General features: G+C 37.4%; 2 protein-coding genes across 10 annotated transcripts; both read right to left on the bottom strand.

The window, feature by feature from the left end:
* Positions 1-1,672: 1,672 nt before the first annotated feature.
* LOC106447333 (BTB/POZ domain-containing protein FBL11-like) lies at positions 1,673-13,165 on the bottom strand. 3 transcript variants are annotated; one of them, XM_048755061.1, is made up of 18 exons: positions 12,917-13,165; positions 12,772-12,822; positions 12,575-12,695; positions 12,326-12,467; positions 12,120-12,169; positions 11,733-11,821; positions 11,544-11,649; positions 11,314-11,350; positions 11,092-11,243; positions 10,293-10,842; positions 9,967-10,209; positions 9,735-9,880; positions 9,108-9,654; positions 8,969-9,024; positions 8,780-8,860; positions 8,635-8,679; positions 8,478-8,546; positions 1,673-1,765 (listed from the first exon to the last, which is right to left on the bottom strand). In XM_048755061.1, exons 1-18 carry the CDS (start codon positions 13,105-13,107, stop codon positions 1,688-1,690), a joined length of 2,754 nt encoding a protein of 917 aa, XP_048611018.1. In that variant the 5' UTR covers positions 13,108-13,165; the 3' UTR covers positions 1,673-1,687. The 3 variants fall into 3 exon arrangements, with proteins under 3 accessions (XP_048611018.1, XP_048611019.1, XP_048611017.1); XM_048755062.1 differs by lacking the exon at positions 1,673-1,765 and adding an exon at positions 7,954-8,231 and having other exon boundaries at positions 9,108-9,351; XM_048755060.1 differs by lacking the exon at positions 1,673-1,765 and adding an exon at positions 7,954-8,231 and having other exon boundaries at positions 12,917-13,164.
* Positions 13,166-13,502: 337 nt separating this feature from the next.
* On the bottom strand, positions 13,503-16,052 carry LOC111197878 (GLABROUS1 enhancer-binding protein-like 3). 7 transcript variants are annotated; one of them, XM_022701441.2, is made up of 10 exons: positions 15,713-16,052; positions 15,336-15,629; positions 15,199-15,255; positions 15,057-15,113; positions 14,894-14,947; positions 14,732-14,788; positions 14,577-14,630; positions 14,425-14,502; positions 14,263-14,325; positions 13,503-14,182 (listed from the first exon to the last, which is right to left on the bottom strand). In XM_022701441.2, the coding sequence occupies exons 1-10, from the start codon at positions 15,884-15,886 to the stop codon at positions 13,751-13,753; spliced, it is 1,320 nt and encodes a 439-aa protein (XP_022557162.1). In that variant the 5' UTR covers positions 15,887-16,052; the 3' UTR covers positions 13,503-13,750. The 7 variants fall into 7 exon arrangements, with proteins under 7 accessions (XP_022557162.1, XP_022557158.1, XP_022557159.1 ...); XM_022701437.2 differs by having other exon boundaries at positions 15,717-16,048; XM_022701438.2 differs by having other exon boundaries at positions 14,735-14,788; positions 15,717-16,045.
* Positions 16,053-16,960: the final 908 nt, after the last annotated feature.

The raw sequence follows: 16,960 nt of genomic DNA, 5'->3' as shown, positions 1-16,960 counted from the left end.
CAGAGAGAAGCAGAGTAGTGGCACTCGAACAGGCGGTGATCACGAGACTCATCAGTGGTGGAGCAGAGAAGGCATTTAGGGTCTGTATTTAAGCTCCATTGAAGCAGGCGATCCCTAGTAGGTAGACGGTTCAGCGTAGCTAGCCACGCCATGAAGTTATGTTTCGGGATTCCACCTTTACTCCATACGATTCCACTCCAAGGTACCCTATTACCATGGTGCTTTAGTACATTGTAGATTCCACCAGTGCTGTATTTTTCCCAGATTGAATTGTCCACAGACCAAATTATAGAATCCGGTTCCGTTGTCAAAGTAAGAGAAGATAGTAGAGCTTGAACCATGACCTGTTTGTCGGATCTCGCAGGTCGTACTCACCATGTACCGTTGTGGTAGATATCTTGAAGAGTGGCGTCTTGAGGTATGCCCATCGAATTGGAAGTGGAGGGGGCCAAGTAATCAGAGATAGCACCCACAGGAGCCCAATTATATGTTTCTAATTCGTACATGTGAAAACTGTAACTCATAACAAGTGACATAATGTCGGGTAGTAACATATAATCAGGTTTATAGTTATAATCTGTCCAAGTTTCCATCTCCCATTTAAGAAAAAAATAAACGATAAAATTGATCTAGTGGTTAACTATTTTGTTTTGATTACAGAAAATGTAAAACTATGGAAACGAATACAGATTCACGTGGAAAGAGTTTTATTTCTAAAAAAAAAGTATTAAATCAATTATATGGTTTTGTATCATTTGAAAAATTATCGCTATCTCTTACGAGACCAGCCTTTTCCTTAAAAATATACATATCCATAGGTTTTGAACCCCCTAATTATAAAAGCTTGTTAATTATTTTTTTTCTCTCATTTTCTCAGTTATGGAATTATCCAGCCTATCTTTTTCTTTATCGTCTGTAATTTAATAAGACATGCACACATGCTCATGTATAACGCACGTCACCTATGACGAAGTTTATGGAGTATTATTCTTTATTTCCCTTATAAGTGACTGTAGCGTCATTAGTTTATATAAAAGTTTTGTATGGACGGTTACATAACCTTGAGAACAGGGCATATTCATCAGATTTGACCTGTCAAACAAATCAAAATTTTGATTGCACGTTACATATGTGCATATATCATACGTACATTAATAATATACGGTCCCAATAATAAACACAGGTATGGACAACGTTCGTGGAGTGCTAGTGAAAAAAAAACAACTCTGGCTTAATAATAACTGTGCGTTGACTTTCAAACAAAAAATCTATAAAAGTCAACTATCTTGATCATGTAATAATTGTCAAGAAATCAACATTGTACTGTAATGACACGAATCTCATAACTCTTTAGCGATTTCTTGATCACCATTTAACTTTTAATCTTGCACCATCTGTATGATAAGAGATTCTAAACACTACAACGAAAAGACTGTTTTTCAAACAAACAAAAACACTACAACGAAAGACTAATCAACTTATAAACCGCACTTACATTTTTCAACTCGTAACAAAAAATCTTTCAACTTCAACAATAAGTATAAAAAAGAAGATAAAGTGTAAAGTGGTGGTAACTAAAGTCTTTGTTTGAGCAGTGTATTAGTTGTGTTGAAAAAAAAAGAGCAGTGTATTAGTGAAGTTTTGGCCGTTCCAAAACATAAACAGCGTCCCTATGCACTGGAGCTAACTATCTTCCCAAAGAACATCTATGAAACTTGCATCTCCTGATTTTCACTATGCTTAGGAAACGAACTTCTTCTTTCTCCTGCCAATTAAAAAAAACATGGATGAGTTTTGCCATGTGAATATTGTTTTCAATCTAAAGCAATAAAGAACGTATTCTTATTATGTTTTATATAGCCACTGAGAGCATGCGCATCGACGTATTTAGAAGGGGTCATGGGCTCGGTATCATATGGGCCAAAATTAAAAAAAAAAAGAAAAAAATTGATTTAAACGAGTGATCCGGTTCATGGGAGTGAACCCGTATGATACGGGTTCATGGTACGTGTCGACGCAAGAGTGGCCACGCGGTATCGCGTCGAAGCGGAGAAAAAAAGGGAATCGCGTGAGAGGAATCATTTTCTCTTCTCCTTTCGAAAACTAGGGTTTCTCTATCTCGGAGGCGATTTCTCGTGCGACGCCGACTGTGGGTGATTTAGTGGTTCTAATCGACGGCGCACTCTCTCCCCGACGAGCTAAGGTCAGTATCGATAACTTTCACGGTTTGATTTAACGGATTTGGGCTCCAAAGGGTTATCGGTGAATCTTAATCGATTTGGGGGTTTCGAGGGAGGGTTCAAAATTGATATGGGAGTTTAGATTTATTGTTTGAAGGAGCATATCGAACGTCTCAGTAAGCGTTTGGAGGAGGTTGAGATGGTGATCAAGTGGATGCCGGAGCTCACTAAACAAATTGAGAGACTGGAGGTAAAGCCACTGAGCAGGTGTGCAAGTTTGTGGGAAGTCATGAAGCCGCTTTGAAGGAGCAGGCTAGCGGAACAAACGAGAATGATGTCATGAAGGCTGCTCATGACATCTTCTTTAATGACTACCATTCGCGGTTCATACTGGAACATTGTTGGAGAGAGCTTAGGTTTGATCAAAAATGGAGATCACAGTCTGTGTCCAGAGAGGGTGCAAAGGAGAAAAGGAAGGAACCGGCGGAGGAGGTGGCTGCGGAGGAAGATGTTAGGCCACCTGGTATTAAGGCTAGCAAAGCATCCAAACGAAAGAAGCACGGGAATGAAGCAGCGTTTGATCAGATTGAGAGCATCTTAGCCGCGAAAAATCACATATCCAAACAGAAAATCCTAGACCGTCTGCTAGCAAAAAATGAAGATAAACTTTCGGCTCAAGAAGTGTGTCTAAAAAATAAACTAATCTCTGAAATGCTTTGATTTGGTGAGAAACGACTTTGTTAATTAATTTTTGAGTAGGTTATTGGTTAATGTGAACTTCTGTTGCTTAGTATATTGATTATGATAAATCTCCACCAAATGCTAACATTATGAATTGCTTTGTAGGTCACGGGTTGCAGGTGGATGCGTGTGGAGGTGGATGCTTGTAAGATAGTCTCGGTAATGTCAGGTCACGGGTTGATGCTTGTAGGTGTAGGTTTGATTCACGGGAGAGTATAGTATTTTGTCACATTCTACACTTGTTTTAGATTCATCGGATTTTAAGGGTATATGTACCCACATTTTCTCTTTTGTAACTCACGGGTGTATGTACCCGTGAAACTTGAATCTTTTGTATGTTAAAAACTAGTCTCTCTATATATATGAACTCTAGTTCAGTTAAAGTTCTGCATCAAAACTTCTCTCTCTAAATATATAAACTCTAGTTCAGTTAAATATCTGCACCACTGCCTTGTATTCATCACAACCACGATCACCACTACCCATTCACCACTGCCTTCTATTCATCACAACCACGATCACCACTAACCACGATTCTGCCAACTTCTACTTGTCATCAAACATTGAGGTTAGGTCTGAATCCTTCTTAATCGCATATAGGAACTGAAAATATTATAATTCTTGGTTTATAGCTAGTCTTTAATCCACATATCTAATAATATAATTCATTTTAGTATACATTACATTATCTAGTTAGCTTTAATTACATGAATAAAAGGCATGTGAGAGTATCAAGAATATATACTAATCTTGTTCTTTTAAATTGTAAAACCGTAATGAAGAAAAAAAATTTGTTAATATTTATAAAACCGTAATTTATAAAACTCTTATCAAGGAAAGAAAAATTATAAAACCCTAATCAAGGGAAAAAATTGGTCTTTTAAATTTTTAAAACCATAAAACAAGAAAATATAAAACCCTAAATCAAGAAAATAAAATTGTTTATATTTAATTTATAAAACTCTTATCAAGGAAAGAAAAATTATAAAACCCTAATCAAGGGAAAAAATTGGTCTTTTAAATTTATTAAACCGTAATCAAGAAAATAAAATTGTTAATATATACCCCCTTTTGGCTTATGTAGTAAGGAAAAGATCATCAAATTTCATCAACAATGTCTTCCTCATCATCAAGCGATGAAGCAGATAAAGCTTTTGATGAAATGGTCGACGAAGTGGTTGATAATTTCATAGACACAATAGTTGCCGGTCAAACCAACAAACCGAAGAGACGAGCTTATATCGAAAGAGACCGAGAACAAGGACACAATCAACTATGGAAAGACTATTTCATGGAAAATCCAACATACCCACCTGAAATGTTTAGGCGGCGTTTCCGAATGAACAAGCCATTGTTCCTTCGCATTGTCGATCGCCTAAGTAGTGAAGTTCCCTACTTTCAGCAAAGGAGAGATGCTGCCGGAAGGTACGGGCTATCTCCACTTCAAAAATGTACGGCAGCAATACGTATGCTCGCATATGGTCAATCGGGAGACTGAAATGACGAATATCTCCGACTTGGTGATAGTACATCACGTTTATGTTTGGACAATTTCACTGATGCGATAATACAATTGTTTGGATATGAGTATCTACGAAGCCCTACACCAGAAGATCTTCAACGATTACTAGATGTTGGAGAGGTCCGCGGGTTTCCAGGGATGATAGGCAGCATAGACTGTATGCATTGGGAGTGGAAAAACTGTCCAACGGCTTGGAAAGGTCAGTTCACACGGGGTTCAGGAAAGCCGACAATTGTCTTAGAAGCCGTGGCATCACAAGATCTTTGGATATGGCACGCATTTTTCGGCTTACCAGGTACACTCAACGATATCAATGTTCTCGATCGGTCACCGGTTTTTGATGACATCTTACATGGTCGAGCACCTAAAGTTAAGTTCAAGGTCAACAACCACACTTATCGTATGGCCTACTATCTTACTGACGGAATTTATCCAAACTGGTCAACATTTATCCAATCCATCCCACTTCCTCAAGGTCCTAAAGCCGAGAAATTTGCACAAAAGCAAGAATCCGCCAGAAAAGATGTCGAACGGGCTTTTGGAGTATTGCAGTCGAGGTTTGCAATTGTTAAAAACCCAGCTCTACAATGGGACAAGGAAAAGATAGGAAGGATAATGAGAACTTGTGTCATATTGCACAATATGATTGTAGAGAACGAACGACACGGATACGCTCAAATAAATACTTCTGAGTTCGAATCAGGAGAGTCAAGCAGAAGTTCAAAGGTGACAACCAGAGAAAGTATTCATGCCGGTGATATGTTAGCCATGCGCAGAGAAGTCCGAGATCAAGAGAAGCATGCTCGTTTGAAAGCTGATTTAATGGAAAATATTTGGCAAAAGTTTGGTGATGAAGATGAATAAACTTTGTTTGTTTTTCTATTTCTCAATTTATGTAATCTAATCTTTTAATGTATTGAATAAATAGTTTTCAAAAATTTAATAATATTTTAAATATTTTATTCTTGTTTTCTGGATAATTTGAATATTAAAAAAATATATATATATATTATTATTTTATTGTTATGAACTCATACTTCAGGTTCACCAATACAGAAAAAAACAATTACAAGTTCATAACTATTCATGGACCCACAAAAAAATATTAAAATAAACTTGTGAACTCCAAAGAGGGGTTCACCAATGCTCATGCTCTGAGTAAACTTCACAGGACCGGATGACCTGATTTAAGATTTAAGAGGCCATAAACTTTTTTAGGTTAATTTTAATTAATAAATACCATGTAACCCATACATAATACTTCTTTAAAATATAGGGGCTAATAATATATAGCTGTGCCTGGAACCGGCCCTAAACTTCAGAAAGGTGTTCTCTGTTATTACTTTCCTCAGGGCCATCAAAGTTGCCTTCCTTTGCATCACACATCTTTTTACTTTCCTCAGGGACATCAAAGTTGTCTTCCTTTGCATATCACACATCAAAGATATAGAAACCGTCAGAAAAAGCTGGATTCACACATCAAAGATGCGGCATAGCAGTAACAAACAAATTTGGAAGACCTGAAAACAATGTAGACAAAAGCCCGAAACCTTTTCAGTCTGCAAGAACCTTTTCAGTCCTGAAATCGTAACCGCCATCAAAGGTTCTAATATCGTCTTGCTCTCGAGAAACTACGCTTCTTCCAAATGGTGCCTTGACGAACTGGTTGAGATTATGAAGTGCAAACAAGAGTTAGATCAAACAGTGTTGCTCATTTTCTACGACGTTGAACCTTCTCACGTAAAGAAGCTTACCGGAGATTTTGGAAAAGTTTTCAGAGAGACTTGTAAGGGTAGAAGCAAAGAAGAAACTGAGAGATAGAAACACGCTCTGGAGGAGGTAGCTACAACTGTTGGTTACCATTCAATCAACTGGTTAATAACTTCTTCTTTTTCCTCTTTTATTATTATTAGTCTATAAAAAATTAGTATCTAAAAAAATGTTTCAAATTCTTTCTAAGGGATAATGAAGCGGCCATGATCGAAAAAATCGCTACTGATGTTTCAGCAGAGCTGCTAAATAATGCGCCATCAAGTAGTGTTATGGACGGTTATGTTGGTATGAGAGCTCATATGGCAAAGATGAAACAATTATTATGCCTAGACTCTAATGAAGTGAGGATGATAGGGATTTTGGGTCCTTCCGGAATTGGTAAGAGCACCATCCCCAGAGCTCTATTTGAAGAATACTCTCATAAGTTCCAGCTTTGTGTCTTCATGGAGAATATCAGAAGACGCTATCCAATACCTCGTCGAGATGTATACAGCGCGCAGCTGCAGCTACAATCAGAGATGTTATCTCAAATATTCAACCAGCAGGGCATCAATATTCGTCATTTGGATGTTTGATTAAAAGACAAAAAAAATGCTCGTAGTTCTTGATGATGTGGACCATGTGATGCAACTCGATGCACTGGCTAAAGAAGCTCGGTGGTTTGGTCCTGGAAGCCGGATTATCATGACGACCCACAAGATAAAAGAGTTTTGCAAAGACACAAGATTAACCATATACATGAGGTGGGTTTCCCATCTGACCGTAAGGCTCTTAAAATCTTCTGCACGTATGCTTTTGGTCAAAAGTCACCGTGTTATGGTTTTGAGAGCCTTTCTAGGAAAGTTACACAACTTGCCGGTAACCTCCCTCTAGGACTAGTGGTTATGGGATCTTATTTTCGAGGAATGACGTCGAGGCAGGAGTGCAAGGTTATGGAGTAGCGTTAACGGAGAAATCGAATGCGTTTTGAAGTTCAGTTACGATGCTTTATGTGATGAAGATAAAGATTTATTTATCTATATAGCATGTTTCTTCAACGACGAATGGTTTGAAAGAGTGGAAGAATTTCTAGCGGAGAAATTCTCTAACGTGAGATATGGTCTTCGCGTTTTAGCTGATAAATCTCTCATATCTATCGACCGTGGATTAAAGGATACGAGAATTATCTCCATGGATCAAGGAAATGACTCGTCTACGTAAACTTGTGATCAGTGGATGCACAAAGCTAGTTTCACTCCCGCAGCTTCCAGACTCCTTACGATGCCTAGAAGCAGAAAACCGTGAGGCTTAGAGAGGCTAGATTCTTCTATTTCTTCTTTACAACATGTTGTCAACTTTGGTAATTGCTTCAAACTGAATCAAGAAGCAAGAGAACTGATCATAAGGACTTGTAGATTTGCGGTCTTGCCTGGTGAACAAATTCCCATGTACTTTCTTTGGCAGGCTACCGGGAGTTCCCTGTTGATGAAAGGGAATGGAATGGATCATATACCGTTGATGGGTTGTGTATTGGTAGTTAACAAGGTTGGTGACAGGAGGAAGAAGGAGTTGGATGTATATTATTGCTTCAAGGATGGTACCACCAGTGTAAGGCATAGATCAGGGATTCACTCGCAACGTTTTCCAGTTTTAAACGAGCATCTCTACACGTTTGAGATCGAAGAAAAGGAGGTGTGTTGCGGAGAATCATCAGTCTTTGAGTTTGAAGTAAGAGATAAGAAATGGGAGGTTAGAGAATGCGGTCTAAATTTGGTTGCCAACTTTGATTTTAAAATTTGAAACAAAAAGTATTTCAACTTCAACAATAAGTATAAACAAGAAACAAGATAAAAAGTGTAGAGTGGTGGTACTGGTAACTAAAGTCTTTGTTTGAGCAGTGTATTAGTGAAGTTTTGGCCGTTCCAAAACATAACCAGCGTCTCTCTATGCACTGGAGCTAACTCTCTTCCCAGAGAGCATCTCTGAGACTTGCATCTACTGATTTTCACTATGCTTAGAAATCGAACTTCTTTCTCCTGCCAATCCAAAAAAGAAAACAAACCGACGAGTCTTGCCATGTGAATATTGTTTTCAATCTAAAGCTATAAAGAAAATATTATCATTATTGTCAGCATGATCGTATTTGAGATTTAAGAGGCTATAAACATTTTTAGGTTAATATTAATAAAAAAAATTCATACGAACTATGTATAATACACCACCTTCAAAATATAGGGTTGTGTCTAGAACTTGTCAGAAAGGTAATCTATGTTATTACTTACCTCTGGGACATCAAACTTGCCTTCCTTTGCATCACACATGTCCAGAGATACAAGCCGAAGCATTGGAAACTGCTCATTGTTGAGATGAGTTAAGCAACAACAGACATAACTCTCTTTATGTGATAAAACATGGAATGTGTGAAATATATATATATACCTTCAAAGAAGCATCAAGAAGGAAGTTTTTCTGTATCCCAGAGCCCTGAATTAATAACATATAAAAACCCTCAGTAAGAAAGCTCAACACAAAGAGCATAGAACTAAAAAGAGTGTGGAAATATGATATCAAAGAGAAGACTCACATTGTGGCGAAGCAAAAGATCTTCAAGAGCAATGCACCCATAGAGAGAAGCAACACCATTCTCTGTTATTCTCCCACATTCCTATAACCCCAAACATGGTTAAATATATTTGTGAATAAACTATACCTTAACATGGAGAAAAGATTTGAAGATGACCTTAAATAATCTTAAAGAGTACTACTAACAAACCTCAAGATGAAGAGATATCATTCCAGGCCATCCAGATGAGATGATTGGTTGAGAATCTGATTAATAAAACATCCAAAAAGGTGAAAAAACTAAGAAGTGGCATTGGGTTATGAGGTTAGGTGATTGGTTTCCTCTGTACCTGAGTTTAAGTGTAAACATCCTACCAGCTTAAGCTCAGTCAAGTTGGGACAGCTTTGCGTGAGAACAAACAAATCTTCATTAGTCATCCAACGAGTTACCCTCTCAAGCCTTAGTTTCCTCAGGTTCGGTATAGAGAACTTAAAACTCTGAAGTGTTATGTCACCGAAACAATACGACAAAGCTAGCTCCTCTAGGTTCTTCAATGATGTCACTATACTCGTCAAGGCAGAGTCAGATATTTCCTGAAAGTAAAGGACAATAGACTCTAGCAAAGGACAAGCCGAAGGTAGAAGGTTTAAACCATCTTCACCTAAGGAAGCACCCAAACCCACACTTATAGCTCGTAGGGACGAAACCGCAGGTCTCATAGACACAAGAGAGAAGTAAGTAAACCCCCAACCAATCTCAAGCTCCTCTAGTCCACTCCCCTTGCTTAAACAGTTAAACATAGTCTCTGATTGTATCAGATTCTTACATCCCCTGGCTTTAAGGCTTTTTAGATTAGAGTTTTTGCTAATGACACAAGTAAGAACCATACTAGATATCTGTAAGAAAGCTTCAAGCATTAATGCATCACTTGAATGATGTTAAGTAAGATAATATTTTGTTAATAAATGAAACTGACCGTGGTATTTGAAATATCAAGTGCTTCTAAGGAAGAGCCAGAGAGTTCACATAGCACACTGTCTGAAACTTTTGTATCCCTTAAGCAAAGACTCTTCAGTTTCTTTGTCCGTGTTATCAAGTTTATAAGCGATGTCTCGCTAATTCCTGAGAACATAACACTAAGTTTATGTTATAAGCCATGAGATTTTACATTAAAGAGAGACTGAAATGGAAAAAAAAGACACACATACCTTCGCATTTACTCATGTGCAGCATCTGAAGATTGGATGCTAATGAATTGGTCACAGAAGTATCAGCGCATAGTGCCAAGACTGAGTTCTCCGAGAAAGAGGTGTAGCAAACTATGAGAGAGTGTAAGCTTTTACACCTCTCTATAACATAAGCTATACATGCATCTGAGAGTAGTGCACACCCTTTTATGTTCAGGTAACATAATGAACCACATGACCTAGAGATGCTCCTTAGATCCTTATCTGTTACAATGAGGGCATCAGCTACTTTAATATACATCTGAACTGCCTTTTAGTTTATTAACAGTACCAAGAAGAAGACTAACCATATAAATCACTTCTACCCTCCAGAGTTAGTCTTGTGATACTCGAGAGAGAACGATGAACTTGGCCAGAATCAAAGATATGACTTCCATATGTTAAGGAGATGATGGGAGGAGTCTGAGCTAAACCTGGACTTGTGTAAAACACAGATGCTTGACACGGTATTATAGGAACGATATCAACTGTTAAATCGACTTCAGTAAGCTTGTGAAAGTTCTGGAGAAGTTCAAGCATAGTGGACACCTTGATGTTTAAGAGGTAAGCAGCTCTCAGTTTTCTCAACGATGGGAATGACTTGGAGATGCACTTGATCGTGACTATATAATCAAGCTTCTGGCACTTGGAGATATCAACCTCTTGCACCGTTTCAAAAGATGAGATTGGTAGAGTTGTCTGAGATGACTGTTCTTGGTTTCTTGCGTCGTCCTCAGGGTTCTTTAAGAAGCTTTTTAAACTCTTTCTCCACATGGGGTTTGTAAAATATGTTTCAGGAAGTACTGAGAGTAGCAGAATGGCTTCGTTTAACTGCGTGCATCCTGAGAGATCCAGTTTCTGATTCAGGGAACAAAGGCATCATTAGACATAACCATGGCCGGTCCTGAGACCTATATATAGACCCCAAATTTGTAAAAAAAAATTACATAAATTTTTATAAATTGTTTATAGCCCCAAAATCTCAGGACCGGCTCTGCCGGAACAAAGCCTTTGAGGACTCAGCAACTAGTACAAATGAATCAGAGACATCCAGTGTCTATATTATATGAACATATAAGACAGAGACTTTGTTTAAGATAGATATACCTCTGTGTATTGAGTCAACCGAACTCTAAGATCAGTAGGAGGTCCATCTCTTAGACTATCAACCAAACATTTGGATGACATTTTGGTTAGTTTAGTAACCAGTTCAATGCTATGATCAGCAAACGTTGAGAAACCATATGACTTTCTTCTTTCTGAAACAAAGGAACAAACTTAACTACATAACTTTCTGCTATATCTCCAAGTATCAATCACATACATTACCTGCAATAAACCACAGCGGCAAAAGACTAAACCGGACCTGCAATATAACACATCAGAAAACAAAAAATGCTAAAGTCAGAACCACAGTTCCATGAAAGCTAAACATGAATGGAATGAGCAAAACCAGAAACTACAAAGATGAAGTGCTTAGAAAATTTATATTACATTATAGATACATGTTTTTGTATGGTCTAATTCATCTCTGCATAGCTAACAGAACTAAGCTTTACCTGTTCCATCAAGTTGACTATGTTATCCTTACTAGTCTCTGACAAGTCAAACAGTCTTTTGTTGGCATCAAGCCAAACAAGAAGTGCATCGGCAAGATGCATCTCACTGTCAGAGTTTGGTCAAAAAGGTGAGAATCTAACGTATGTTTTGCATTGGTATAATAATATAGACAACGTGCACAAGCCTACCTGTCTACAGTCAGGTGAGGATGTCTTATGCAGCACATCAACAACTCATATGGAACATTTCCAAAATACTCATCAGATTTTACCAGCATCTGCACAAGACATAAGGATCAGATTATTAGCTGTCAGAGGCTACACTATATGAATAATTTAGATCGTTCAAACAAAAAGGATGAACAAGCTAAACAAAAGCAAAAACTGTATTCTCTTTAACTTCACAACACCAATATGATTTATAAATACAGATAGAAAATTTTGTTTTCTACATAATTAAACATGTTTTTGTGATGAATTAGTCAGTAAATAACAACAGTAGATGCCAGCATTTTCTTATCATATATCATTGAGATGCTAAAGATGCATCTCAATTTTAGAGTTGTAGATACATACGAGATTCTTTGCAAGATATGCTCCACAGAGATCTGGCACAAAGTCTACATCTGTAAGTATCAAACTTAATATGTTAGAGATATAATAATAATGTCAATAATCATTAGCTTTGTACTTGGAAGGTCGCCAGAAACATTCCACATCAAATGAATCATGATTCAGAGAAACTAACTTAATATAACAAGTGTTAAACTCAAGATTCTAACCACGCTCGAGACCGAAACTCCACATCTGAACAAGGTCAGGCAATTCTAGCATTGGTGATGCAGAGTCATTCGATGATGCCAACAGTAAAAGCCACCTCTTGCATTTAGATAGAAGCCTCTCCACACCAAAATAGAGTGCAGCCTATATTGGCCATTCACAGTTAAGCTTAAACTCTACAAAACATGTAAAAAAAAAAAAGAGAAAGAAAGAAGAAGAGAGCAGAGGATTGATATAGAAAGAGAGCTTACATCGAAAAGAGGTAAGAAACTAGTGGATGTAACATCAAGGGCGCAATCATATATACACCTCATAAGATTCAAGAAAGTCTCTAAGTTCCATTCTATAGAGACATGATCATGACCTGATTCACTATTACAAAATCCAAGTTACACAACACGAGGTACAAACAATAACATAACATACAGAGCAAAGAGAAGATTCTAACCTGAAGCTTCCGCTAAGAAGGCCATGGAAGTAAGATGATTCTTGAACGAGCCTGGCATATAGAAACATAAACCAAGAATCACTACAACTTGTTACTACTACAAAACACGAGATGTTGTATATGACGTGTATGAAACTAGACATGCCTAGTTCGATGAGCTCGAATTTTAACTCTTCTGTAGCAGAGTATCTCTGACAAGTCCCAGGATGAAATATCCAAAGCTGAGATCGAAATCTCTTGACATGGAGAAGAAGAAGACTCATCTTCTTCTTGAGGTTGATTATTATCAACGACAAGGATCACGAAGTCATCGTGTAAGCTTCTTAGCTGCGCCATTGATTCTTCAGAGAGAGAGAGAGAGATGAGAGAGAGATCGGCGGCCAGTTAAAACAAGAGTTCGTTTACTATGGAGTGAGATAATTTTTAACAGTCACTCTCAATTACAGACCGATCCACAAACCAAACCGGACTTAACTTAAATCTTTTAATTTTTAATAACCGGAATAAACCGGTCTCCGACACGAGTCATTTCCACCTGCAAATATGTTTTGGATACTTATTCTATTTCAAAAATGTCATTATAACATTTTTTTAACACAATTCAAATAAATTTGCAAAATAATTATATCCTTTTAATCAATAGTTTCTGAAATAAAAAGAAAATTATTTACAAATCAAAATATTTTATAATTAATACTACACTTAAGATTAGTATAAATTGCATTAAAATGTTAAAATAATAACATGCTTTATATAACAAAAAAAATTGTAAAAATATCACTTCCGTGAAACGAGAGTAACAATCACTGATTAACAAAAAAAAACTAGTCACACACTAACAAAAAGACAAGCCACAACCTTTTCTAGATTGGCTAACTAACAATTCAAAATTTTGGCTTGAGCATCAAAAAAATCATTAGTAGCAAGAACCACCATGTAGTACCAAAAAAAAAGAAAGCAAAACTTGATGTTTCTTGAATCAACAAGACTCCTCCCATGCGCTTGCAAGCTTTGCGGATAAACTCAGTTTCTTGCCACGCACTTTCATCTCCTCGTCAAGCAATTCCTTCAACTCGTCAGCTAGCTCTTTTCTTCTTGGACCCCTAAGGTTTTTCAAATTTTGAAGCAGGGCCTTCTGTTGATATTTACCTATGCTTTGAAAGAATGTCGTCGCCTCAAGTGCATCCTTCAGAGCACAATACTCATCCGCACTATCTTCCTCACTCTTCTCTTTATCAGCTAGTGCATCCTTCATAGCACAAAACTCATTCACACCATCTTCCTCATTATTGTCTTTATCAGTTAGTGCATCCTTCATGGCAACAAACTCTTCCTCACTCTTCTCTTTCTCTCCTTTGTCAGTCTCTATACTTACGTTACTCAACGGTCCATCCTCCGCGCAAGGAACAGCCTTATTCAAAATAAGAATCAACGCATTATTAGATGATGTTTTGTGATAAGTAATAAGGAGATTGGGAGAACAGAACTAACCATCTCTACTTCTTCAGGGTCCATATTCTCGTTAACTAGTTCATGCTCCACACAAGGTACATCCTGTTTCACAATAAGAATCCAAGATCAGTACACATTGTTAACATCACTTTTTACATAACGGTTTGAGATGGTAATGAGGATGGAAGAAAGTCTCAGTACCTTTTCTTGGTCAAGGTCCATATTCTCATTAGTTGGTTCATGCTCCACACAAGGCGCATCCTTATCCAAATCAAGAACCTGAACAGCATTAGACATAGTACTTAGAGATGGTAATAATGAGCTTGGTAGAAACAGAACGAACAACTCACTACCTTTGCTTGGTCCACATTCTTATCGACCCGTTCATCCTCCACACAAGGTAGATCCTTATTTTAAAACAAGAACTTAAGATCAGTTACACGTTACTAATAAACAATTCTGAAATGTTTTCAAATGGTAATGTGGAGCTTGATGGAACAATACTCACTACCTTTGCTTGGTCCATATTCTCATCAACCGGCTCATGCTCTACACAAGGCACATCCTTATTTAAAACAAGAACTTACCATCAGTCATTGCTAATATAACATTCATTAACATTTAGAAATGGTAATGTGGAGCTAAGTGGAACAAAACAAACACTCACTACCTTTTCTTGTTCCATATTCTCATCAACCCGTTCATGCTCCACCAAAGACGCATCCTTATTTAAAACAAGAACTTAAGATCAATTACGCATTACTAACATAAAATTCTATAACGTTTAGAAATGGTAATGTGGAGCTTGATGGAACAGAACAAACGGTACTCACTACCTTTGCCTGCTCTATATTCTCATCAACACGTTCATGCTCCACGCAAGGTACGTCCTTATTCAAAACAAGAACTTAAGATCAGTACTAATATGAAATTCTATAATGTCTTTTACAGAACAAATGGTACTCACTACCATACCTTAGCTTGGTCCATATTACTCTCACTAACTTTTTCATGCTCCACACAAGGTGCATCCTTATTCAAAACAAGAATTCAAGATTATTAATATAAAATTTTACAACAATGTTTAGAGATGGCAATAAAGAGACACTCACCACCTTCCCTTGGTCCACATTCTCATCAGAAGCACACTCTGTTTCATTCGTTGAATCCCAAATGATCACTGACAACTTGAAGATGATATCGTCTTCAGTATCAGTAAACGAAGGCCCTTCCTCATCGTCACACCTCGCCTTGTTACCCAAAAACCTCTTGTTCAAGTTCCTAATCTTATCAGTAAGCTGCTTCTTAGAGAAGTCCGCTTCTATAAAATCTTTAACGTATCCGTAGAACGCATCCCAGTCAGATCTATGACTCAGCTTCGTTTCCTTCTCGTAATCTACAATACTCTGTTTTTTTTCAAGAAAACAGAGTGTGAGTGTTAAAAAAAAACAGAGTAAATGAAAACAGAGAGAGAGAGAGGGTTTCTCACAAACCCCGAGGATGATGAGCTCGTCGTCTTTAGTCCAGGCCATCTTGTTGTTAGAGGGAGAAGACACTGGCGTTGTCTTGGGTTGTTTTCTCCTCCGGAGCATCGACTCCACGCCGGAGACGTTGTCGTCATGGATGATCCTCCTGAGGGGAGACGAAGAGATGGGTTTGTCATTGGAGTCAGTGGAGTGTTCACGAGTTCGTTTTCCAAGAACCATTTGATTCCGGTGAATCAAAGATCGGAACTTGGGGGTAACGAGAAAACCCTAATTTTGATTCAATTGAGATTGAGAAGAAGAAACGAGTCTCTGTATTAGACGTAAATGACTAAAATGCCCCTTTTCCTCACTCAGAAGTCAGAATGATATGACTCAGATTATTACAGTATATGGGGAATTAGTAAATTTTGACCCAAAAAAAATAGTAAATTTGACTGGAGGCATTTAGTGATATTTATGTTTAATCATAACGGAATTTTGGTAATTTTGTAATGCTGATTTCAGAAAGATTTCATATAGAGGCTAATTTGTTTTGGTCTTAAATATATAGGCTAATTGTATGTTCAATTTAGAACGATATGAGTCGACTCAAAATATATGGGCAAATAATAAATTTGACAGTATGCATTTGATGATATTTATGTTAATTACAACAGATTTGTGTTAGACTTTTTTTTTGGTAAACAGACTTGTGTTTACTTTATATTTATTTCAGTTCATATCATTTTTTTAGATTAATTCAGAAATTAGAAATATATAACCCTTTTATAGAACAAGTCAGAACACTTTTTTTTTTAAAGTCAGAACACTTTTAACATAGGTACTTAACTTTCATAAGATGGGCACATAATAACCATTATTGAAACTAAAGTTAAAACATCTAACTAATCACTCCAGAAAAATATGTTTTCTTGTCCTTGTTTACAAGATGTTGGTGCCAACTTTGGTAATTGCTTCAAACTGAAACGAGAAGCAAGAGAACTGATCATAAGGAGTTGTAGATTTGCGGTCTTGCCTGGTGAACAAATCCCCATGTACTTTCTTTGGCAGGCCACCGGAAGTTCCCTGTCGACGAAATGGAGCGGCGCGGATGATCCTATGCCATTGATGGGTTGTGTATTGGTAGTTAATAAGGTGGGTGACAGGAGGAAGGAGGAGTTGGATATTTATTATTGCGTCAAGGATGGTACCACCAGTGTAAGAAGGCATAGATCAGGAATACACTCGCAGCGTTTCCCAGTTTTAAACGA

The sequence above is a fragment of the Brassica napus genome, chromosome C4, assembly GCF_020379485.1.
Source record: "Brassica napus cultivar Da-Ae chromosome C4, Da-Ae, whole genome shotgun sequence".
NCBI lineage: Eukaryota > Viridiplantae > Streptophyta > Magnoliopsida > Brassicales > Brassicaceae > Brassica > Brassica napus.
Note: the sequence above shows the minus strand (reverse complement) of the source record. Positions and strands in the feature narration are given on the sequence as shown.